Source organism: Astatotilapia calliptera, chromosome 2 (assembly GCF_900246225.1).
Source record: "Astatotilapia calliptera chromosome 2, fAstCal1.2, whole genome shotgun sequence".
Lineage (NCBI taxonomy): Eukaryota > Metazoa > Chordata > Actinopteri > Cichliformes > Cichlidae > Astatotilapia > Astatotilapia calliptera.
In genome coordinates, this window is record NC_039303.1 from 26,490,904 (window position 1) to 26,515,389 (window position 24,486).

The window sequence follows — 24,486 nt, forward strand, 5'->3', positions numbered from 1 at the left end:
TTGTACAACTGTATAGTGACAATAAAGGCATTCTATTCTATTCTATTCTATTCTATTCTATTCTATTCTATTCTATTCTATTCTAGAGACAAAACACTTACAAACTCCAAAACACATTTCTAGCGTTAACTTAACTTCCAAAACAGAGCTACCTAGATCACTTAAATTAAACAATTGAAAGCATATGTGTATTGTTTGTGTATTTATACACAAGCACTCATATATATTCAAATAATTTTTAAAAAAAAGTTCATTTACCTGTTATTACCACACACCAAATCCGGTCGTTGGTACTTGCTGGCTTGTGTAGCCACCAGGTAACAAAAGCTCAACACTGCGCCCAGCATTTTGGAGCACTTCTGTTGTCTTTTGTACGTGTTTTGGAGTTTTTATGTGTTTTGGAGTTTTTACGTGCTGCTTTGTCTGTAGGGGCCACCGTAAATATACTTTTATTTATTCACTCCACATAAAATGTAATAAATAAATCATATAATACAAGGAAAGAGAAGGAAAAAAAAAACCCCACGTCTCGCGTCGTTCACGTCAAAGATCCGGCTCTAAGAGCCATTTCGTCACTATTACACATAGAAGTCTGTTAAATTCAGGGCAATGAAAAATCAGAGGTCAATTTCTTGTATGTGTGCACATATTTGGACCATAAAGATTCAGATTTTGGTATGAGCCTTTTTAGCTGTTAAAAAGTACACTCTTATAGCACCAGAATGATCAAATGTCTTTTAAAAGATATCAGAAATCCTGTGTTCTGGATCTCATCTGCCGATGAGAACTTTTTACATTTATATATCTTAGACTGACTTTTCCTTATCTGCTTATACAAGTCCTATGATAATTCTGCACATGTTCTAGACTGTTTTGTTGTAGTCCTAAGTTTCTTATCAAAGACAGATCCTGACAGATCTCGGAAAGAGAAAACGTGCATACCATCATCCCTCTCAAAAGAAGCCTAATTTATTATTCATGATATTGAACAGGTTTCATTACAACACAATGGAACATGTAAATCTGCACGACCTTTAACAAGTATGGTAAAAGCATTTTGAACAAAGTTAGACAGTGTAAAGTGTGTCTTTGCTCTCAAGCATTTGTGCACCACTATATGAACATGTCCCAGCAGGCTTGCTGCGGAAAAACACAGACTGCACTATCTTAAGCAATCCACACACACAGGAGCCTGATGGAAAACATGCCCAGTCGATGAGCTGCGAGATAAATTTGTGCTTTCCAAAACATTTTAAAGGCAGAATGCAAATAATCTAATTTTAGTATCCTGACTTTACATGCATAGAGACAGTGTAAATGATGCCCTGCACATGTATGCTAAATTCCAGTATCGAAAGTAAACTAAACTCTAAAGTCAACTAAAAATCCTTGTTGGCAATCTGCAGTGTGCCCACGCCTACAGCTCGTTCACTCCCGTTTTTTCTGCAGGCTTAAACCTGTTGTATATCTAGATGAGGTATCTGGAATGAAATGTTTGCAACCCCAAAGAATATGAAAGCTTAATATGAATGTTAATAATTAATTTTCTTAGTCCTAGTCACTCCAATAGCAAGAGGTTGTCCAAGAATATTTTGGTACCAGTATTGGCAGTGAAATTTATCTGTGTCTTTCACTGCCTTAAACCCTCATTTTCTTTATTATGCATGCTGAAAAAAAAAAAAAAAATCCTAAAATGAACCTCAGGCTTTATTGCATATTGAAAAATTAACAGCAACATTGCGTGTAACTGTAAGTGCTGACGAGAAAGGAAAGAGTAGATAATAACTGAGCACTCGTGTCCGAGTGAGCTTTTAAGCATCAGGTGTCGATATCTGTTTACACAGCCATTTAAATGATATGTAGGTTTGCTTTTATGCATTATAAATTTTTAATTTTCAACTAATGCTTCATGCTTGTTTGTATCTTTTCTCTGATGCTTTTAAATTCCACTTTCTTTCCAAAGTTTTTATTTAAACGAGCCCATCATATGCATTTGCTTTCCTCAAATACTTTAACTGGTGAATGTGAAAATCAGTCTATAAAGTTTTTTTTAAATGAAGATGCCAAGTTGCTCAAATAAGTTTCATTGGTTTCATTTTTAACAAAGTAACTCAAAGTTTTTGAACATTTTTTTATTAAAAACAATATCATCTTTTATGTCCTTTTTCATAAAACATCCTGAATGGCACCATTTACAGGCATACATATGGTATAGTAATATAACATGATTGATGAATTTCCAATGTTGAAATTATGATTCCCCCCCCCCTCCCTTTTTTGCTCAAGTCTACACCCTGTATAATGTTTATCATGCCCTGTTCAACCCTTTTCTACACTGCATTGCAAAACAATAAAATGCATCCATTGCCTTAATTTAGTCACAGAGATCTTTCCCATAGCGTCAACCCAAACACCATTTCAAAGCAAAGACAGCGTGGCACGGAAAACTGAGGCAGAGGTGGGGATGGTTGGGCTTGGAAGACGAGCAGGTAGCGGGGGGGGGGGGGTCGATTGAAGGAGACTCATGACTCTCTTCAGTTTCCTTGCTGCATGGCTTTCTTCTCCGCTTCAATTTCTGTGAGGAAGAAAAAACAAAAATTTTAAATATTACCAACCATAACCCACTTGCTGTATTAAGCACAGAGGGCTAGTGAAGCTCCCACTGAGTATATTAACCCAACTCAAGGAATGTTTGTTTACTAGTCAATTCACTGCAATTCTTCATGCACAAAGAGACATTCTGTCTGTACTGCATTACGGCAGTTATCCTGCTGCTGTCCAGTTAACACCCTTTGAGTCATCCACTCATTTCTATAGATGGCGTGGTATCTGAATAGATTATCTTCATAGCCACTTTCTTTTTGTTGCAATAGGCGTGACAGAAATGAATGAATAACATTTTCATATCACTTCCACATTTTCCACTTTCAACTGTGAATGCATCGCGTCACATTAACAGATAAATGAGCACAACATTATGACACGAGTGCTCACATACCTCTGAGCCACAGACAGAGCTAAAAATGGGGCCTTGTAGCTCTACTTTACAGCCAGAAGTGCAAACCACTTCTCTGGATGAAGATGATCGTCTGTGCCTAAAGTCCAATTTTTGTCCTAATGAAGCAATGAGAAACGTTGCTGTCTGGATGGCAGCACCGCATATCACATATCTAAAAAAGGCTTTAGAACTCATAAAGAGGACAGCATGCACTGACAGTGCCACCTGCTTCTGAGCCTCTTCTCTCTTATAGTAGCCACAGCTGTGTTCAGATTAAGAAAGATTGAGTTAGACAGCAGGGAGCTTCACAGCCTCAGAGGGGAAGGATGGGCATTTTGACACACTTTCATTCTCCTCTTTCTGCTGCTGCATGTCACGCCAGAGATGAACACTTTTTTTTTTTTTTTTTTTTTAAAAAAAAAAAAAAAAAAAAAAAAAAAAAAAAAATTTAAAAAAAAATTAAAAAAAAAAAAAAAAAAACCACCATTGTGCAGTTTATGATTGGGGTTTCTGTTTATTTGCTCTAAAATTTGTATTCTTCCACTCTTAGTGGTAGATGGCAGGTTAGAGTTTCAAGAGTGGGAATATGCGTGCGTTTCTTCCTTACAGGTTGGTGCTAAGTACAAGGTCTCAGGTAGTTGGGTGTGGTTCTTGTTTTGCAATATTTGCAGTTACCTTTATTTAAAAAAGAAAAAAAAAAGGCAGGGAGGAGTTGAGCCAACCAGTGAGCCAGAGTAAAGGGGAAAGGTGAAAGAAGTAAATGAGAGGCTTGTTTGGAGCACACTTCTTTTGTCTTAAAGACCTACCCTCCTTTGTTGGAAGGTGGTTCTTTTCTTGCGTGTTAGTCTTCTTTAGCTTTTGCTTGTTGAACTGCTCCACTTCCTGGTTGACTGGGTTGCTGTCGCTCATTTTGGAGGAGTTCTATAAAACAGAAAAGGGGAGATTTAAGAGAAGAATGTGTGTGCTTTCAAGATCTCACTGACATGCTAAGATCTTGTCTGCAGTGCATGCCCATACATGTACACAAACCAAGTTCCACCTGACGTGAGAAAAAAAAAAAAAAGGTTGTGAACCATGCAGTCACCTGAAACAACAAGTATCTGTACCTCTATCTCACCACGGTGAACTAACGTGATGTAGTGTTTAACTGGGTGGCATTCAAATCCACAAATGGCTCTTGTTAACAGAGAAAAATGGTGCGTCTGTGCACTGATTTGCATTTATGTACAGTTATTAAAGAGATACGGAGAATTTTACACCTGTGCCAACTAAGCAAATAAGATTAGAAGCGCATGTGCATTGGAACAAGTTTTATAGGAATTTAATATTTCCAGGAGGACTGAAGTCAGGGCATAAATACTGCAGTATTAGGAAATTCAGTGACCTATCCCATTAGGGGAGCGTCTGTCTTCTTTGCTGTCCACAGCAATAGACCGCACAGAATAATGGGTGCATTTTTATTTTTAACACCACCCTAGGGAAAATACCCCTTAAAGACCAGGCTGTCTAGGAAAATTAACCTTAGGTAGCCTGATAAAGACTTATAGACAGCCCTAATCTGCGGGCAGAGAAATGAGGCACTGTCAGGCATCTGTACACACCCTGCGCCATAACTGAAGTGACTAACACACCAGTGAGTGTACTAAAAGAGATACATACCAAAACGTTGCATAACGTATTTCATATTTTAATACACAGCACATAAATAATCACTTAAAATAAACAATTCGTTCGCATTTTTTTCTTAGCAATTAAGAAAAAAATAATTTATCAGCAGGCTAAGACAGCTGGAAAAACAAAACAATTTAAAGAGTTTTACCTGGTGTAGGACCGCGTTGCAAGACAATCTTTAACAGGTAACTGTGTGTGTGTGTAATCCGTGCAAAGCCAACGGTTTAAATAGAGACAACACGCCCTTGTGCACGCCAACATGGACACCGGTCCTCTGGCTCTCATTGGCTTTCAAAGCTCAGAAGGCGAATTTTAATTGGACACTCTTGATGTCTCACCGCCCTCTCAAACCTCCTTAAAAATGATATGTTGGGTCAAAGTTCTTCCTATGCAGTGTTGCAATCGCATGATGAATTCCTTCACGTATCCGCACGTTTGGAAAAACGGACACCTATTGTAGGTGATGTGATGGATTTCACGTTTTTCTCTTTTAGCACAGTACCATCTAGTGGGCTACAGGGTTATGACAAGCCAACTTAAAAATAATCATAACAAGAAAGGGAAAGAAACCAGTTAAAGTCGAATGACTGTAATTTGTTAATGCACTTGGTGGGAAAACACCGATACTTTCCAGTAACTGTTATTTTGTTTGGCAGTAAATAGGGGAAAATATGCTGTTTTGACAGTCAAATACATGTTCTTTTACTGTTATACGCTGTAAGCAAATTATATACCTCCAGGGGAAGCAGCTGCATGCTCTTGGGGTGTGTGTGTGTGGGGAACCTAGCTAAACAAGAGGCAGCAAAGAATTATTTTCCTGATTCATCCAGTCGGGATGTGTTTGGACATTTCCACAAGCAAGAGCAGGAAAATTCCTCAAAGGAAGGCCCCACTTAGCCCTGCCCCAAAACCTTCTTGCTGTCAGGAAACAGTGCAGTAGTGACCGAAACTTAGCTTTATTTTCTTACAGTCTTTAATTCATAATATGTATATGATGATTCATGGTCACCATATATATTGAGACCATACATGGCTTAATACCTTGGGTTTTTTTTTTCAGAAGGAAATTGTTTATCTTGCAAAAAGACGGCAATCCACAGATGTAAACGGCACATAGATTTATGGGGTCTTATGCTAAGGATCAGTATAAAAGGATCATTTAAAAATAATAATAATAAAACAACAGGTGAGTTAATGGGTCACAGTAGGTTGTCCTCTTTAGCACATAAAATGCCCAGAATAAAAATGACATTTCACACAAACAAAAGACATTCAAATTAACTTTTTAAAAAGTAAAACAACAATGATTATTACCTTCAATCATTGGCTACAGAAAGACTGACAGTCCTGAGGAAATAACAGATTACATTAAAAAGTGTAAGACTGAATATAATTCAGTATAGTGCCAGTGTTTTACACTGAACTACAACATAACTCCCTCTGTGCACAGAAAACCTGTTTCATAACACATAATAATAGTACCTTACGACTTGCAGTTTGCACTCTCGTCAATGGGTGTGCGTGGTCAAGCTGTACCTGGCTGATATTAACAACTCGCTTGTTGTAAATGACCTCATAGAAGCATAGAAAGAGGGAGTGACCTTTTTAAAGTAGGACAAGCATAAGTCAATGTGTCAGCTATAAGCAGACTAAGCAGCTGGTTGTGGGCTCCCTCACCAGCAGGGGGCCCCCCGAGAGCATTTGAAATGTCACACAATGCAGGTTAATAAATGTTAAATTTTTGTGATATATAAGTTGTATTCATGAAAGAGAAAGCTAAATATTTTTGATACATATTTTAATAAAATGACAGGTTAATGCTACTGGTTTGATCACTTTCACTGTCATAGCTGCGGCCACATTCATGCCCACTATAAGTGTTTTAAAGTAGACCGCAGCAAATATGTAAAAAAAAAAAAAAGACTTATTTTGCTAAAAAGAAAAAAAATGAGGGGGAAGCATTGGGATAAAGGTATGTTTATGAATTAATATACTTTTCTGCCATTCTGCACATTTTAAAAACAGTATGAACAGTCAGATGTTTTGAATTTACAAAAGTTAACTTGGTTTATTTCTTTCCACTACACTAGAAAGGCATGATCATGTATGACATGACAAATGATCGAACATGGACAATTCATGGATAATTGTGGCTGCGCTAAAGTGGGTGGTTGATGGGCCCCAAATCAAATTCTGCTTTAGGCCCCAAAAAATCTTGGACTGCCCCTGCAGAACTACATTGTGGCTGTGTGATGACATTACCAGCAGTGCACAATAATCCTAATTCTCAGGTTGTAGAAAACTAATCTGTGTTTCTGACTATATTATGGCATCCGTTCTTTAAGCCTGGCTGGCTTACAGCAATTCTTGTTTTTTGAGTCCTAAGCAAAATTTCTTTCCTTACAAAACAATAAAAATTCAAAGCATATGTGACTGACAACTTCATCAAAGGAGAACTATTCAAACCCATCTCTGAGACCAGAAGTCTTAGCAGTGGTGCTGTCAGCTTGATAGCACATTTTGACACAGAAAATTAGCTTGTTAGTATGACTGCATTTTCTTCACTCACTGCAGTAAACATCAGAGAAGCGCAGGTGGAAGTAATATATTGAATAATTGTTAAAGTTATGGTTTCAGAGTACCGGAATTGCTTGTGGTAGTTCACTCCCACACTATAAAGGCTTATCAATACGTTTTTTTTCTTGCAGTTATAAGTCAAAATGTCTCCTGTGAACAATATCAAAATTGAATACACTTTTGTGGATAAAAATGTCTGGAGCACGTATCTTCAGCCTGATCGTTTCTCCTGCCTGTCATAAATGGCAGTGGTGAGTCCCCAAGTGATGCACGACCTCAGGATAACCATGGAACCTCCTCGATACAGTAACGCCAAACTCCTATTACGAGATTTCCAGAGCAGAGCCCAGCATGCTATGACCCCTTTAACGTCCCCACCTACTTGTGACTGCATGTTTGCCACAAGCACAGAGAGTGGATACAGAGTCAAGCTGACTGCCACTGATATCACTGTTCCTGAGATGAAAGAGGAGGCCATTGGTGAGACCCCCTGCTCCGCCACAGCAACACACACAGGCCCCTTCAGTCCAAAGTAGAGGGAGCTGCCGAAGGCGTTGCGGGCTGCAATGGGCAGGAAGGCTCTGTAGTAGCCCAAAACAATCCCCTCTGCCTTTAGCCTTAGAAGGACGCTCTTGAACGAGGGTAGACGACTGTCATTCTGGCTGTTCTGCAGCACATTCTGAACACGCTCAAAGGGCGTAAAAACCACGGCTTCTACAACACCTGCCCCAAACCCTGCCAGAGCAGGAAGGGCCTTGGCAGAGATGACATTCTGGGATGACAGAGGGAGCTGTCGGAGGAGGGTATCCTGGAGGCCAAAGAGCAGTGTGCCGTTCAGCGTCCTCATCACTAACGGTGGAGCCACACCCCTATAGAGCTTCACAGGGCCCTCTCTATAGAGCTGTGCCACTGCCTTGTGAACTGAGGTGTTGTGGATTTGTTGACGAAAAACAGTCTTATAGACAGGAAAGACGATAAGGGTGGGAAGGGTGGACAACAAGCTGGAGGTTCCTCCATGCAAGTAGCTCTGGAAATGAACAATTAGGTTGCCAAGTGCCTCTTCTTCTTGTTTACTCTCAGAACCGCCGGCCATTATTCTCCTTAGAGAAATTAAGCAGATCCAGTCAGGCATGCACAGTCAGTTATAAGAGAAAAATGAATGAAAAAAGCCATTTACAACACTTAGGTTAAAAAAACTCAATTTACAGTGTGTGATCATAATCATTTACTTACTCTGTCAGCTGTCTCCACCAGAAAAACAATTCGTTATTTTCCACAGATCATTGTAGGAATGTGGAGGCAGAATAGGTGTGTCGTTATTGTATTTTCCAGTGCTGCATGAGGAGAGGGTATTTCTGCTTGTGCCCGTAGTTACCACAGATGCTCCTCCGATAAGTGGTCCACAATAGAATTCCTTCTTCTTCTTCTTCCATTATTAAAGGCAGCCTGCATCCAACGATGTTGCACTACTGCCATCTTCTGGGTTTTACTCCCACATCACTTCTATATCCTTAGATCCTCTTGATGAGTCCAGCATTAAACAAAAAATGAAATATCTTTAATTCATCTTCTTTCATATCATATCTAACCGCAATATACCCATACACTCTAAAACCCCCAAAAAGGCTTCAACCATGTTTCCTGAATACAAATGTCAGATTTTTCTGTATGATTGTATATAAACTTTTTAAAAATCTTGACCATTTGACAAAAGACTCCTTGTATTCCACTTTAGGATTAATGTGGTTATAAAAAATTAACCACCACATTATCCCTCTTGACTTCCGTGACTACTTAGTCCCCCCTTACATCCACTCACCTGATATTCTTCTTATCTAAACTATGGCATGCTGCCTTAACAATAATCTGAATCCTTTCCATCTTGGACTTCACATCTGATTTTGCATTTATTACCTCTGCAGTGAATGTCACCATCTTCCTCTATTTTCCTTTGAACCATTTCCATTACTTGTTTCTCCCCTAACCTGGGTCTGCAATGGGATTAGAGAGCAAGGCGCACTGAGCGTTGATCTGCTGGTGTCTGTGACTGACCCCGCCCCCTTTAGAATAATCATTGGACAAGACGAGCTACGTCACGACACAATGGATTGGTTGTATCATCTGTCAGTCAAGACCGCCTTTTCCCCCCACACCGAGCTTCGGGAGAAGGGTGCGTCCCATGAAGAAATTGTTTCCGGCAGGCTCATGTTCCACGGAGTTTTATCAATGCCAAGCTAAAATATTTTAGCAATTTTAAGAAAATATTTAAGTTACTAATCCAATAACTGATAACGGATGTATAAAGAACCTCATCTTCCCTTTCAAAATATAAATTTATCAGCAGACTCTACAGATTGCAAGAATATCTGGTGGGCAAACAAACAGACAGCCCTCTATATTTGGATTACATTAAAAAATGGCATCACAAAATATTACGGTAAAATGCAGGAGTAATATAAAATAATACAAAGTATCCTTGGTTACTAAAAAGAATAAAATAAGCCAGGTTACAGGAAAAAGGACATTGTGGAAATTAGCTATAAGCTACATCCAGTCTAATTAAAGTATTGTGCATTAGTGCTATGCCATACTGCAGATTTTGGTTTTGATCTGATACCAAGTAAATGCAGGATCAGTATTGGCATTTACAACATACCAATACTGATACTTTTACCCTACATCGATGGCTTATACAGGGGAGAACAGTACGTGTCATGATTGATCAGATGAATAATCAATGTGTAAATGCTGAACACATTTTAATGAACAGGTTGTGATTTTTACTTTCCAGAATAACAAATATATATCCCTTTCAGCACCCCCCCCCACCCCACACACACACACACATGCACTGCGGTGCTGAACTTTTTTTAGTTGAGCTTGTGGAGTGATTTGTGAATGTCTTACCGTGGGATTGCACATTACAGTGTTTAATCCGCCAACTGTCTAGTACAACCTTCTGTGACATCTCATTGATCCCATGTAGCAGCTTGGGTTAATTTGTAGGTGAAATTTCAAGCAGCCTTCACTCCTGGTTTTTGAGAGCTCCATCTAAACAGCATTTTAATAAAAGACATTTTTTCCTAGTACTGAGAATGTAACTCAAATGGACTATATACTTTTATGTGGTCTAAGATGACTGCGGACAACCTCAACTAGGTTCAACTTTCATGTGTCTAAGCAGAAAAAAGACATAGAAGAGCCATGTTTAAGATCTGATGCATATTTAATTGTATTAAGAATGCATTCATCAAATAACTGGCACATTCAGTCTACTGAAAAAAATAAAAACACAAAGATTTGGATTATGCACATAACTGACAACTCCTTCCTCCAGACAAAGAAATAAAAGGCAGGTGAACATTTCTGAAGGAAGCTCCAGCCTGCAGAGACCCCAAGCTAAAAACCAAACAACCCAACTATGGAAGGCTCCTCACAGACCCTCGAGGACACTGGGCAAACCCCACTCAATGAGGGCACCTCAAGAGCCGAAAGAAATATCCAAAATTATTGTTTTCAGCCTGCTAAGACAAACCGAAGTGCTTTGTCCAATGGGAATCCAAACAGAAACATGGGAGGGAGGGAAATAAAATAAAGCAAGAAAAATATTTTCATTTCAGACTGTTGAGGCACACTTGGTTGAGTGGAGCTTCAGTGGCACTGTAAACTCTCTCAAAACACATTCACTTCAGTAATTATAATCTTTTAAACAGCAGTGGATAAAACAAGGAACAAAAAAGAACTACTCTCATTCAATGTAACAAAAAGCACTGTAACAGCTTCATATAGCAGAAGCTTCTCCTGACCACTGGAGCCGTCCAGGGTTATTCATATTAGCTCTTTGACAACAGACTGAAATTACTCCTGCAGAGGTGAGATGGTCAGGAGAAACTCTGGATCGAAAAGTTATGAATGAAGAACAAAGTTCACAGTGGATAAAACACCATTTATCCATATAAAATAAATATGCCAGCCTGAATTGGTAGCTTGTGATTGCTTTGGTGCCCGAGGTGTGATGGTACACCATTGAAAGGGAAAGGACTTAAAGTGAGGTGGGGCCAGCGTTAGTAACAGACATGACATTTCTTTTCCCTCCAAACAATTAGCTGAACATCTTTGTTAATGGTTGTGTTTGAGTTGGGGAAAATCCCTCTTCTCTTATTTGGTGTTAACAGCACAAGGTTGATGGTAGACAGCTTTTGTTACAAGGGAACGTGGCTAAACAGGTACGACACGGACTCGCCGTTGTGAGTTCTGCGAATGGCCTCAGCAAGGATCATGGAGATGTCAATAACCTGAAGGCAAGAAAGAACAAGATGTCACACAAACTGTAAGACACTGTGCAGCTTCAAACACCAGCTTTCCAAAAATGCATACAGCAACCTGACGTTTTTCAGCTCTTATGTCAATTTCTGTTCTGGAAACTGTTTTCAATTTCCTGACCTGTATTTTGGAACAATGCTTCATCTTCTCCTCTTGAGGGATCGTATTGGTGACAACCACAGCTTCAAAACAAGCATTGTTGATGCGGGAGATCGCTGGGCCAGAAAAGATGCCATGAGTTAAGATGGCATACACCTTAGTTGCTCCAGCAGAAATGAGTCTAAAAGAGAGAAAGAGCAAGATGCATTACGAGCCTCCATATCACTGGACACAGTCTGCAAAACACATGTCTAAATGGGATTCAGTAATGATCACTTAGTTTCCATAGTAGCCCAAATAGCTCTGCGTCTTGCACTGGAGCAAAGCTCAAAATTTACTTGATTTAAAAGATTAAGAAAGTGCTTTACTTGTCAGCAGCATGGCAGACTGTGCCACATGTGTCGGCCATATCATCCACAAGAATGGCGACCCGATCGGTCACGTCTCCGACGAGAACCATGCGGTCCACCTCGTTCGCCTTTTTCCTTTCCTTGTGAATAAGAGCAAAGTCCACGTTCAACCTGTCTGCTATTGATGTGACCCTGCAAAAGAAAAAGCAAGCATTGCACCAGTTAAAGCTCTGTGTTTAAACTACTTTTACATATCAAATTAAACTCCTGTTGAGATAGGTAAAGCCAACAGAATGTTAATCTAAATTAAACTCTAGAGAAGATATGGAAAGGTTAAGCTATGGTTAAAGGTAGAACTCCTGTGGGAGCATACCTCTTGGCTCCTCCTGCATCAGGTGAGACAATGATGCAGTTTTTCCACTCTGGGATGTTCTCTTTAATCCATTTCAGAACAGCTGGCTCTGCATACAAGTTATCAACGGGTATATCAAAGAATCCCTGCAAATAAGAGATATACACACACACACACTGGTTAAACATATGGGCTTTCATTTTCTTTTATAGTATCCAAGTAAACAACAAGATTCACAATGCAAATTTTCACATGTCAGCCACATGGGAGTTTAAAATGCAAACCAAAATGGTGATTTTGCAGGGTTGACCAATTGGAGGGCGGTGTATGAGAAACAAGTCTGTTTGCATGTACTGTTGTGTTGCTCACCTGGATCTGTGAAGCATGCAAGTCCATTGTGATTATATGGTCAGCGCCTGATACTGACAACATGTTGGCCACCAGCTTGGCAGAGATAGGGGCACGGCTCTGTAATGAAAATAGCTCTTGTTAGTCACATGGAATAAGTAAACTGGCAAGCAGTGCTCAGTTCTAAAAATAACACTTAAGAGAGCTTAGCAGTTCAGTAAAATTATAGCAGACAAATGCTGCAGGTTACCCTGTCATAGTGAAACTATACATTAGTACTGACAATATAAGAGGTAGATGGGTTGATTTAGCTACAAAAGGCATTCATTAGAATAGCCAAAACAGTTGAGAATGATGGCTTTGGCCCTGCTACAAAGCAAACTCACATTGCAATATTATATTAACATTTTTTATTTAGTAGATTAACATGTAAAAACATTTGATTTGTGCTGTATGATTAAAATGCCAAAAAGGGAATAAATAAAAATCCAAACAGCTGCATGGGGAGGTATGGAAGTGCAATTCAAGTTAACTTAGCAAACAATACAAAGGAGGGAACAAAAACAAAGAAAAGCAAATATGCCCTGTTGGCTGATGGGCATGGCTGCAGGCTTCTTGTCATGGTGCTGGATGGCAAATGGCATGACAGAAGTAAGTAGACAGATATCCCTCACCCCCACCTTGTCCTTCTTGTCCTGCCGGGCGTACGGAAAGCAGGGGATGACAGCAGTGACCCTGGAGGCGGAGGCAATCTTGCAGGCGTTTATCATGATCAGCAGCTCCATCAAATTGTCATTGATCTCTCCACAGCCACTCTGTACGATGTAGACATCCTCCCCACGCACGCTCTCCCCTATCTCCACGCTGCCAGAGGAGAGAAGGTGACAAAAATAAACAATTAGGGATAAGGAGCTAACACATCATGGCAGGTAGGAGATGGATGAGGGAGAGTAAACAGTGGCTCGTGTTTGCCTTTGTGATCTGATCTGCACAAGCGTTAAACTGAGGGTAAAAAAAGAAGCATGCAGTCCGGAAATGACAGTCTCTAGACGGTACATGATGGCACTTTAAACCTATTTTGAGGCGGCTTTGGTGCTGAGAATTAGCTGGTTAGCATTAGTTCTGTGGAACGCATGGACTACAAGTTCCTGACAACAGTGCGCGGCACTTTCACCGTGACACCACGTTTCCCATTAATACATGTCGCTAGGCTACGATATTTGCCTACCAGACACACCTCTAAAATCTAAGCCTTTTTTAAAGTAGCTACAAAACAAAGAAAACAACTCACCATGTTTCCTGGTTGCTAAATTTCTTTGTTACAACCTTTCCCAGCTCGAGACCGAGGCGGTCCGCTATTTTCTGAGACAGGTCCGGGTGTGAGCTACCGCTAAATATTTTGATATTCGGCATTTTTCTGTGGTCCAGGGCGTCGTCCAGTCCAAGCGGGCTGCAGCAGCGAGCGGTTGTCGGGTCAGAGCGATGGAAGAGTCCAAGACAACAACTGGGAATTGATCAACAGTTGAAGAGCTACTCTTAGCGAGCTTAAGTGTGTTCCCTACCTATCCACCATTATGTCCCACACATCCCGCGTGCAGCTTCCTCTGAAGGTGGCGCGCACGCTTTTGCTGACGTCGACACCGTAATTACGTCTTCCGGCCTTGACACAGTCACGTGAGCGAGCAGAGTCTAGAAAGCTCGGAAGTTTAGACGGGTAAAAATGTAATAATGAGTCCACACGCAACTATATAAATAGATGTGTTTGGTTTTTTCAACTTTTTTTGCGAGTTGTACATTTTATTGTATGATATTAAAAACATGCCTGAAATTGACATTAGTAAATCTCCTCTTTTTAGATTTTACCACAGCAGACCATCTGCACCCCATCCCTACTATCCACCGCCTCTGCACGTCCTTCTGTATTACATCTATGAAGCTCCTCTGTGGTCTTTCTCTTTTCCTCCTGCCTTGCAGGTCCATATCCATTATACCTCCTCTGCATGTGTCCAAACCATCTCATTTTTACCTCTCTAACTTTGTCTACAAACTGCTCAACCTCCGCCGTCGCTTTCTCATTTTTAATCTTGTCCATCCTACTCACTGCCAATAAAAAAAACTTAGCATCTTCATAGTTTCTGTAGATCTACAAATACACTGTGCAACTCCAAGATGAAGCAAATAATTAACAATTTGTAACGTAGCAGATGTGCATCTGTTTTTTTTTTTGTTTTGTTTCCGATTTTCCTCCCTAAGGGCAGGAAAAAAACAACTTATGTGGGGGGGGGGGGGTGCATGCAAACATGCAGTAACATTTGCAACCCCCTTTACTACATTACCAACAACTCAAAACTCCTCACCTAAATCAGACAGCAGACTCCTGACTTTGACATTTTAAAGTGCACGTCTAATAAAGGAACATCACTGGATATTAGACACAGCTTTTAAAATAAGTAGAGAGCCCCTTAACCTTGGCCAAACTTGTTGATTCTGCAGAACTGGGCAGTTTTGTTGAGGGCTTTTTTTCTTGAGGTTTTGTTTGTGTTTCTCTTTTTCTTTCAATTTTACAACATGGAGTTGTCATGCTAGTTTTGTCTCAGGTTTCCACCTTAAGGCGGAGTTTCAAATTCAAATCAAATTCAAATTTTATTTGTCACATACACAGTCATACACGGTACGATATGCAGTGAAATGCTTAGACAACTGCTCGTGACCTGAAGAAAAAAAAGAAAAGGCTATGAATAAGATAGGAAATAAATATGAAAATTAAAAAGGGTAAATTTAACTAGGAAGGAATAAAATAAAATATAAAAATTAAAGTTAAAAATGAAATAACTGTACAACACAAATTAGAAAGAAGGGTAAATTTAACTGGGAAAGAATAAGATAAAATATATAAATTAAAGTTGAAAATAAAATAACTGTACAACAAAATACACAATACACAGTATAGAAATATATAAGAATGTATGAAGAAATATAAATATATATATACACAATAACAGCAGCTGTACAAGTATTAACTGGAAATGAAGAATATAATGTCCAGTGTTGTGCAATCCACAATTGTAAGTGTCTTGTGCAGTGCAAATATGCTTAAAGTGATGAGTGAAAACAATGTCCAGAATGTCCAGTGTGTGTGTAAGAACTATATGTGTGGGTCAGTACTGTGTGGTGGTGTGATTGAGAGACCGTATCGCCTGCGGGAAGAAGCTCCTCCTCAGTCTCTCTGTGTTGGTCTTCAGGGAGCGGAATCACTTTCCTGACCTCAACAGAGAGAACAGTCTGTTGTTGGGATGGCTGAGGTCCTTCACGATCTTCCTGGCCTTGGTCCAGCACCGCCTGCTGTAGATTGAGTGCAGGTCAGGGAGCTCGGAGAGGATGGTGCGCTCAGCTGATCGCACAACCCTCTGTAGAGCTCGTCTGCCCTGCAGGGTGCTGTTCCCAAACCAGATTAAGATGTTTTCGCAGTGTGGGTCAACACCTCCTCACCTGTTGGTAGTTGATTCATCAGGCTTCAAGTGTAAGAAGGACAGGCCATAGTTCCCTAACAGACTGTTCCCATTAAACTGGTGACTCTAGGGCACTATCAGTCTTGTTTGATCTCATCCTTTTATTCTTCTGCCCTTCTTAGCTGCTCATTTGAGAGCCCCATTTGGAGCATGCTGGCTTGAGAATCAACTTTCCCGCAATCTGGTAACAACTCAAGCTGTTTTGCATCTCTTTCTCACTGCTACCTGGACCTCTGGATGTCTGTGACCCAGACTCAACCTGCCTGCCCGCTCTCCACCTGCTCTCCAAGGAAACCCACCTGCTGATCTAGTACTTCCTCCATATTCTGCCACTTCGCAGCCTCAAGTTAGATTTGATCTGCTTCAGTTTAGAACCTGCAATATTCACAGTGTCACTCTCTCTCACCTTGTAAACCTCCTGTGTTCCTATACTCATTCCACCACCACAGTCCCTTCCCTACTTACTCACGAAGTCTGCTTTGTGGATCCAGCCAATCTCACATTATGACAAAACTTTAACCTTGTGAGATATAACAACATTGCCTACTCTGATGTGACTAAACTTAGTAATCCTTTAGACCATGATGGACGAGACTAACTTTATTATTAGAGTGTCTCTCCTAGACAGAGTTACTGCATTACAGTTTTACCCAAGAAACTCAATGTCAGGAGTCAGGACACAACTGTGAGTGAGTTCAGTAATATGCAAAAACAGAATAAGAATAAGCTTTATGAAAGTATTTCCAAAACATTGACTCAAGCAAGTATTTCTACTACATTTCCATAGAGTTTGGCTTCCAGTATCTGCAAGGAGGAAGACAACAAACATGCATGTACTGGTAAACAAGAAAGTTTTACTGCTATCCATGCTCTCTGTCAGCAGTACCACCACATGGAGGAGAAAAACAATCTGACAATGAATAAAGGGTTGATAAACTGTTGATAACTAGAGGTTAGAAGTTCTCCCTCGGCCATGCCAACTCGTGGAAAAGAGATCAGTGCCTATGCACATGCACACAACTGATAGAACATACAGGTTGAGTAAATAGAGGGCGGCAATGACAGTGTTATTGCTTAGATGTTAAGACATTTTGTAGACCTATTTGTCTCTCCAGTCGTACATTTTATTGCTTCATTTCTGCCTTAAACTAAACCCAACCACAAAGCAAATACTAAAAAAAGAATAATAGCCTGGTACTAATAGGAAAACTGAAGCAGGTTTGCTCATAATCATTCTTCCTGTTCATACTGGTCAGGGATTGTTTCATTTTAAGGCAACTTTAAAGTGAATGATTGGGGTGGGCAATAAGCACAAACAAGGAGTAATTAATTTTGTGTCAGATCTATAATAAAGCCTAGGTTTGATTTAACATTTCTTATTCTTCAGCAAGTTTCCACCATTTTTCTTTCTTTCATTATGTTCCTTTTTATCCAGGTTTCACATCCACCAATTGGTGGTGCCTTCCCCCAGAATAGAAAGGCACCACTTGAAGAAAGCCTATTAAAGGACAATGCTAGAGTGTCTCTCTGATTCCTAAGTGTCAATAGAAATTCTCCAATCTAGTTCAAAGCATACCACAACCTCCTTAAATTTGCATTACTCTCACACTGTTTTCATCTGCTGTAACATGAAAGTCTTGTGATCTTATACAAGAACACGGAGCATTGTGTAACCAGGCCAGGTATTTGAGGCCATTCCAGCCTTACATGGCCCTGAGGGTCTGGGAATGTTACCCGGCAAACCAGCCATCCATACTTGAATATACTTTTAAAAGCCATGACTCTAAACTGTTGGTTGTCTCACCCTTAATCATCAAATCACTCTTTTACATTCAGCCCTGGAAATAGTAAAGTAAGCATCAAATATGTATAAAAATTGATTGCATTTCATTGTGCTTGCTATCCTGGCTGGATTAGATATATATTTGGTAAGGGTTAATATAAGCTTTGATTAGGTAGAGTATGATAGGTAGAGTTAGGTAGGGTTAGATGTGGTGAAGCTTTATTAAGCTGCAGCTGTTTGTTTTTTTATTTAGAAGAGATGCACATTTTGCAGCATTTTCAGATTAGCATCTCTGAGAAATAACTTGGCTGACCAAATGTAGTTTAAGGAGCTGTTTTGCCGACACTACACTGTAATTTTTAATATTTTTCATCCACCTATAGATTTTGACAGTCAACCGTGTCACAGAGTGCTCAAACCCTTTAAGTTAGCTGCGATAAAAAAAAAAAAATCATTTTCTTTGTATTAATATATTGTTTAAATCCAAGTTTTGTCCTGATTTTTCCTAGCACATTAAAAGCTGTAGTCCAAACAGGACAGCTGCTAAAAACATGTTAATTCATAGAATATGTTGTGTTACTGGAGATTAAACAGAAAATAAAATAAAGTGAACTCAAGCTTGAACATGTGCAGCAGCGCTGATGGGGAACATTTTCTGCTGAATCATTACTTTTAGTTCTGTTACAAACTGTGTACTAGTGTTAGGGCTTTGGGGGTTCAGGCCCACTCAATATAGTAATTATGCCCACTCAGCTGAATTCTGCTTATACACTTGAACTATAAGTTACACTAATTTATACAATTTTGTAATGAAAAACATAAACACCCATATCTCCAAAAAGTGTAATGTAGTGTGAGCTTACTTTAATTATTTGGTTCACTGTAGTTTAGTGCTTTAGTGGGAAGTACTTCATGTGTCTTTGAAGCTAAAATGAGGTCATTCATCAGCTTGTGCAGCTAGTTTTAAAGCATGGTCCTACTGGAAAAATGCAAAACAAATGGAAATGCGGTGCTCACGGTAAACTGCTCAATGGTGAGTTCACTGATCCACTTTCTACATCCAGTGAGAATGTTTCTGCTGTCTCCTGTTTGTCTCTGCAATCCAAGATAGACATTTGTGCGCATTTCTAACTGTGACTACATTTCTCTATGTGTGTACTATGTGTGTTTATGATTTTAATTATTCACCGAATGCCCCTCTGTCCAACTGATATGATCTGGTCCCAACCCTGATGTGTAGTGAGGTGTTTTCATTGCGTATTTTTGCTTTTTGTAAATGAACGGTTCTATAATCCTCACTCTAAGCTAATCGTGTGTATGCTGTTAGCATTAGCCATGTTGCTAACCAACGGCAGCTACATGTAGCACAAATCAAACAGCGACAGAAAAACACTGACCAGTAAATCCTGTTTTTGAAGAGGAAAATAAAAAACTTAATTGTTAGCATTGGGCATGCTGACTACTGTGCCATAAGGTTAGCATACAGTAGAACAACTGGGATCCATTTAGGGATTGCTATTATAAATGGATGTCATGGATACTCTTATCCACACTCCTTATTGTAAACTAAACAGCATCAAAACGTAGTATGTAAAAAGGAGTAGATAAGACTTAATGGATGTTGAATTTTTAATTATGCTTCCAGGCTGTGAAAATGGCTATTTCTATGTTCCTCATTCCATGTGGAAGATAGTCAAAAGATATCGATTGTATTGTATTGCAGAGTAGTCTGTGACTAATACATGGTTTGTTAATCCTCAAGCTGGATGTGGAACAAAATTGCACAATTTTGCACTGTCATCAAAACTAATAACTTTTTGTTCTGTTGGCAGAGGTCTTAGCACATGACTGGTTGTTCCTTCTTTCTGTTTGACAAAACTGCTGACCTGAAGAAAAATACAAACAGGAAAAGGTATTAATTTTCCACTATATTCATTTTCAAAGATGTGTTGTCATAGAGGAATAAGCAGATATTAATAGTAAAATAATTTGACAGTGAGAGTGATCGCAGAAGTAATTCTTTTCTTAGGAATGTTCAAAAGTGTCTTGATAATCAATGGTCAAACTTTAAATGCCAAGCAAAGGCTTCACTGCTTAATTTTGTCTACTACCTTATTTACTTTAGGCTACCCTGGACCAATCCTTTATGAGAGAATATCATCACACAATATGTGGCAGGATATGTAAAAAAAAATTAATAAAAAAATGTTAATTCAGATTCTTGCTGGTTAAAAAAGCAGCCTTGTGAGATTTTTGTGTGACTTTGAATCCAGTTTCGGTACTGTAGTAATATTTTTTCTGACTGATTGAAAGTCTGCACAGGTGGAATTAACAATGGCTCAGTCCATTAAGCGTCCAAGTAAATAGCGTTTGAGAAAATCAGAACCTCACACAAAGGGGACTGTAGTCATGCGCTTTATCTGCTGTGAACAGTTTTATTGTGAGTACAAAACTGTGTTTTTATGTCGGGCTTGACTGGTGTGTGAAGTCATTGTTGTTTCAGAAAGGAGGCTCATCAAACTCTTAGTTTCAGTCTAATTTAGTCTAGCAGGTCGCGGCAGATGGCTGTCCCCTGTGAGCCTGGTTCTGTCGTAGGTTTCTTCCTGTTAAATGGGAGTTTCTCATTCACACTATCACCAAGTGCTTTTATTAGGGTCAACTTATTGTTGGGTTCTTCTCTGTATCATTGTGGGGTGTTTATCTTACAATGTAAAGTGCCTTGAGTTTACTGTTGCTTTACTCACTTTAAACTAGATGAATTTTTGTTTTAAAATCTTAAAGTTATTTCAGCCTCATGTTCACTTAAATAATATTAAAGATAGTTTGACACATATGTCTGTGAAGGTTCTCAGTCATCCAGGTCATCGTAGTCAAAGGAGCTTGCAAAGAAAAGCGTCTGGACTTCTTTAAGTTGCTTGAAGACGTTTCACCTCTCATCCGAGAAGCTTCTTCAGTTCTAAGGTCAAATGGTGGAGAGTCCCAGATATAAACCTAGTGGGAGTGACCCCCCACAGAGGGACAAAAGGACCCCCTGATGATCCTCTAATCGCCTGAGCCAAGGTGTGAAACTGGGTGTGGGTCCCAATCAGCCAGAGTTTCGGGTGTGTTCATTGTGAAACCTGGTCCCACCTTATCATGCGAATTCCTGAGATCAGATGGCCCAGGATGTGAGTGGGCGTTAAGGCGTCTGGGAAGGGATCTCAAAACCGGATTATTGATGGCAGAGAGTTGGTGTCGTAAACCCCCGCCTCTGTTCAAAGATGGTCGCTCACAGTGGACATAGATGGCTTCTTTCACTCCTCTTTCAAACCATCTGTCCTCTCTGTCCAAAATGTGAACATTGGCATCCTTGAAAGAGTGTCCTTTATCCTTAAGATGCAGATGGACTGCTGAGTCTTGTCCTGTGGAGGTGGCTCTTCTGTGTTGTGCCATGCGCTTGTGAAGTGGCTGTTTGGTCTCTCCAATGTAGAGGTCTGGGCATTCCTCGCTGCACTGTACAGCATACACCACATTGTTAAGTTTGTGTTTTGGCGTTTTGTCTTTCGGGTGAACCAGTTTTTGTCTGAGCGTGTTGCTGGGTCTGAAATGCACCGGGATGTCATGCTTGGAGAAAACTCTCCTGAGTTTCTCTGATACACCGGCTACATAGGGGATGACAATGTTGTTGCGTCTGTCCTTCTTATCCTCCCTCGCTGGTGTCTGGTCTTCTTTTCTGTGCCTCTTTGCTGACTTTGCTGACTTGGAGAGACCAAACAGCCACTTCACAAGCGCATGGCACAACACAGAAGAGCCACCTCCACAGGACAAGACTCAGCAGTCCATCTGCATCTTAAGGATAAAGGACACTCTTTCGAGGATGCCAATGTTCACATTTTGGACATAGAGGACAGATGGTTTGAAAGAGGAGTGAAAGAAGCCATCTATGTCCACTGTGAGCGACCATCTTTGAACAGAGGCGGGGGTTTACGACACCAATCCAGTTTTGAGATCCCTTCCCAGACGCCTTAACGCCCACTCACATCCTGGGCCATCTGATCTCAGGAATTCGCATGATAAGGTGGGGCCAGGTTTCACAATGAACACACCCGAAACTCTGGCTGATTGGGACCCACACCCAGTTTCACACCTTGGCTCAGGCGATTAGAGGATCATCAGGGGGTTCCTTTGTCCCTCTGAAGGGGGATACTCCCACTAGGTTTATATCTGGGACTCTCTACCATTTGACCTTAGAACTGAAGAAGCTTCTCGGATGAGAGGTGAAACGTCTTCAAGCAACTTAAAGAAGTCCAGACACTTTTCTTTGCAAAATAGTTTGACACACATTTCTCCATCAGTGTGACCGCTTAGAACAAAACAAATAATTCTATCAACGATCGGTATATTTATGTGTTTAGATTTAACAGCCATATAAATGTAATTGCTATATATGTGGCTTAAGATGACTTAGAAAAAACAGATTTTCAACACACTAAATAAATTTTACCCATGGCTTGATTAGATCACTGGAGTCTAATACCATACTGTAATTTTATTTAAACAGAGTAACAGAAGGCAAACCTATCAGAGAAACTGTCTAACAGCTGCCTTATTGTCCACAGAGACACAGTATTAGAAAGATGTAGAATATATATGTTATTCTGAGCTGAAAATAAACCCACGGTGTCCACTGATGACCATCCATGTCCTTTCATCAATGCCTGATTATAAAAATGCTCATCTCAAACATAATAAGACACAATAACAAACTGCTATTTCATGTTTTCAGACACATGAGTCTGTACATATGTTCTGTTATGTGCTTTACACTGACCGTATAAATAAGGAAATGAAACTCTGGATTTTGTAAAGCTGTGTTTTCATGGAACCAGATGAATAAATGCGTACTCTGTGAATAGCATGCAAAGTAAATCAAGCACTCCCCAAATCAGTGTTCGCCCACGTGCCTGCATGTGTGCTGAAGTTTCCTGGACAAGTCTGGCAGAAAGTAAAAGGCTTGTTCTTCAAAGTGGATCATCATCAACTCTGATTTAATGCAAGTGACGATAACCAAGAAGAGTGCCTCAAAACACACCACAAACTGCAGTATGCTGAATGCATGAAGACCAAGAACAACAAGGCAATGGTCGCTAATGAAAATTGTCCAACATTACCCTGATGTCCATGAAAGTGAAACTGTACACCACGTGAACTTATCGTTCCAGCTTGCAAACATACTACAATCACCCACACAATCACATTTCATCTGGCCAAAGGTATGTGTCCACTAAACATGCTGGGTAACAGAAGCTTCAGGAAAATGGCTGACATTCTGGATAAATGATATGTTATCTACTCATGCATTTATTTTTCCAAAGGGGCAATACTTGTGCTGCACAAAAAATGTTGGAGGGGAAGAGTGGAGCGATCTCAGTAATGGAGAGGATTAAACACCTAATTTGGCTGCAAATATCTTTTAACAGGAACGTAGCACAATGTAAAGGTGGAAGTAGTGTCTCTTGATTTAATATTGCATTAGCTTTTTGGTACAATTCATCTCAGGGGTAACAAACTACACCTCTTTCCTGGAACTCTGCTCTGTTACTTCCACTGAAAGTTATTGTTGCTGTTGTTTTTATCTTTAACTATTGACACTTTTGTAACTTCCACAATCTTACTGCATTGTTTTGGCTAATCTGGTTGTGGCCTGATGTGATTTGGAATATTTAACATTAAGCACAGCACACGAAAATATATGCAATATCATAGCCATGTCAGTAGTTGGTATTGTGCCAAGTCAGTGCCGTTTGCACTGCTAAGTCAACATCAGTTTTTAGCAAAAGGCAGTAAGACAGCAGCAAGAACCTTTCCTGGTAGTCTTTCACATGACTTACTCGTTCAAAGTCATTTTAATGGACAGCCTGGCATTAGCTCGACTTTAGTGCGTGCAATGTCATTGTCAAATTCTCTGAAGAAGTTTATATAATATGCTTTATTGCTCTTAAAACATGGGTTAACTTGTACACAGACAGAAGACCACACTGACGACAAGATCATTGACAGTAAATAAAGACAGGAATGAATAGGTGCACATAAAGAAACAATGGATCAATCAGGGTGAGCTCTTCGTATGAATGAAGCACAGACTACTCCACACAGTTTAAGCAAAGCAACTGGAACAATGACAACCACAAAGAATGTTTATTATAATGTGGAAATATGCTGATGAGGGAACATTGTCTGCTATTTTTGATTATAAAAATAAACATGTCCCATGCTTTATAATCATAATATAGTCTTTAAAATATATGTTTTGCTATTAGTCACTATGTTACATTACTACTATAAATAATTACCATACAGATATGTATTACTTTGTCCTATTTACAAAATAGCATAGTGTTGGATAAATCTGAATACAAGTGATGCTTTAAAAGTGTTTCTTTCTTCTTTTTTTAATGAATCATCTTATTATGTACATTTTCACTGTAAAATTATAC

At 39.7% G+C, this 24,486-nt stretch overlaps 3 protein-coding genes and 1 long non-coding RNA gene across 6 annotated transcripts; 1 reads left to right on the forward strand and 3 right to left on the reverse strand.

Moving 5' to 3' along the window:
* Positions 1-2,260: 2,260 nt before the first annotated feature.
* Positions 2,261-4,901, reverse strand: tmsb1 (thymosin beta 1). Its single transcript, XM_026190886.1, has 3 exons — positions 4,818-4,901; positions 3,805-3,919; positions 2,261-2,575 (listed from the first exon to the last, which is right to left on the reverse strand). Exons 2-3 carry the CDS (start codon positions 3,905-3,907, stop codon positions 2,535-2,537), a joined length of 144 nt encoding a protein of 47 aa, XP_026046671.1. The 5' UTR covers positions 3,908-3,919; positions 4,818-4,901; the 3' UTR covers positions 2,261-2,534.
* A 708-nt stretch (positions 4,902-5,609) lies between these two features.
* Positions 5,610-9,248, reverse strand: LOC113035342 (solute carrier family 25 member 53). Of its 2 annotated transcripts, XR_003274339.1 has the most exons (4): positions 9,161-9,248; positions 8,480-8,766; positions 6,152-8,346; positions 5,610-6,016 (listed from the first exon to the last, which is right to left on the reverse strand). XR_003274339.1 is itself a non-coding variant. In XM_026190868.1 (3 exons), the coding sequence occupies exon 3, from the start codon at positions 8,337-8,339 to the stop codon at positions 7,458-7,460; it is 882 nt and encodes a 293-aa protein (XP_026046653.1). In that variant the 5' UTR covers positions 8,340-8,346; positions 8,480-8,766; positions 9,066-9,101; the 3' UTR covers positions 6,338-7,457. The 2 variants fall into 2 exon arrangements, 1 of the variants encoding a protein (XP_026046653.1); XM_026190868.1 differs by lacking the exons at positions 5,610-6,016; positions 9,161-9,248 and adding an exon at positions 9,066-9,101 and having other exon boundaries at positions 6,338-8,346.
* Positions 9,249-10,453: 1,205 nt separating this feature from the next.
* prps1b (phosphoribosyl pyrophosphate synthetase 1B) lies at positions 10,454-14,352 on the reverse strand. Of its 2 annotated transcripts, none has more exons than XM_026190902.1 (7): positions 14,010-14,352; positions 13,399-13,582; positions 12,740-12,838; positions 12,392-12,516; positions 12,037-12,210; positions 11,690-11,849; positions 10,454-11,541 (listed from the first exon to the last, which is right to left on the reverse strand). In XM_026190902.1, the coding sequence occupies exons 1-7, from the start codon at positions 14,129-14,131 to the stop codon at positions 11,449-11,451; spliced, it is 957 nt and encodes a 318-aa protein (XP_026046687.1). In that variant the 5' UTR covers positions 14,132-14,352; the 3' UTR covers positions 10,454-11,448. The 2 variants fall into 2 exon arrangements, with proteins under 2 accessions (XP_026046687.1, XP_026046681.1); XM_026190896.1 differs by having other exon boundaries at positions 13,393-13,582.
* Positions 14,353-18,865: 4,513 nt separating this feature from the next.
* On the forward strand, positions 18,866-20,795 carry LOC113035397 (uncharacterized). Its single transcript, XR_003274342.1, has 3 exons — positions 18,866-19,043; positions 19,843-19,922; positions 20,136-20,795. It is a non-coding gene; the product is annotated as an uncharacterized LOC113035397 (long non-coding RNA).
* The last annotated feature ends 3,691 nt before the right edge of the window (positions 20,796-24,486 follow it).

What these genes read in the sequence shown, in the direction of transcription:
- LOC113035342 (XM_026190868.1), bottom strand. Translation starts at nt 8,339, where the DNA reads ATGGCCGGCGGTTCTGAGAGTAAACAAGAAGAAGAGGCACTTGGCAAC.
- tmsb1 (XM_026190886.1), bottom strand. Translation starts at nt 3,907, where the DNA reads ATGAGCGACAGCAACCCAGTCAACCAGGAAGTGGAGCAGTTCAACAAG. An exon ending in CCACCTTCCAACAAAGGAGG is followed by an intron (nt 2,576 to 3,804) that starts GTAGGTCTTTAA and finishes TCTTCCTCACAG; the next exon opens with AAATTGAAGCGGAGAAGAAA.
- prps1b (XM_026190896.1), bottom strand. Translation starts at nt 14,131, where the DNA reads ATGCCGAATATCAAAATATTTAGCGGTAGCTCACACCCGGACCTGTCT. An exon ending in TTTAGCAACCAGGAAACATG is followed by an intron (nt 13,583 to 14,009) that starts GTGAGTTGTTTT and finishes CTCCTCTGGCAG; the next exon opens with CGTGGAGATAGGGGAGAGCG. An exon ending in AGCATTGTTCCAAAATACAG is followed by an intron (nt 11,542 to 11,689) that starts GTCAGGAAATTG and finishes TCTTGCCTTCAG; the next exon opens with GTTATTGACATCTCCATGAT.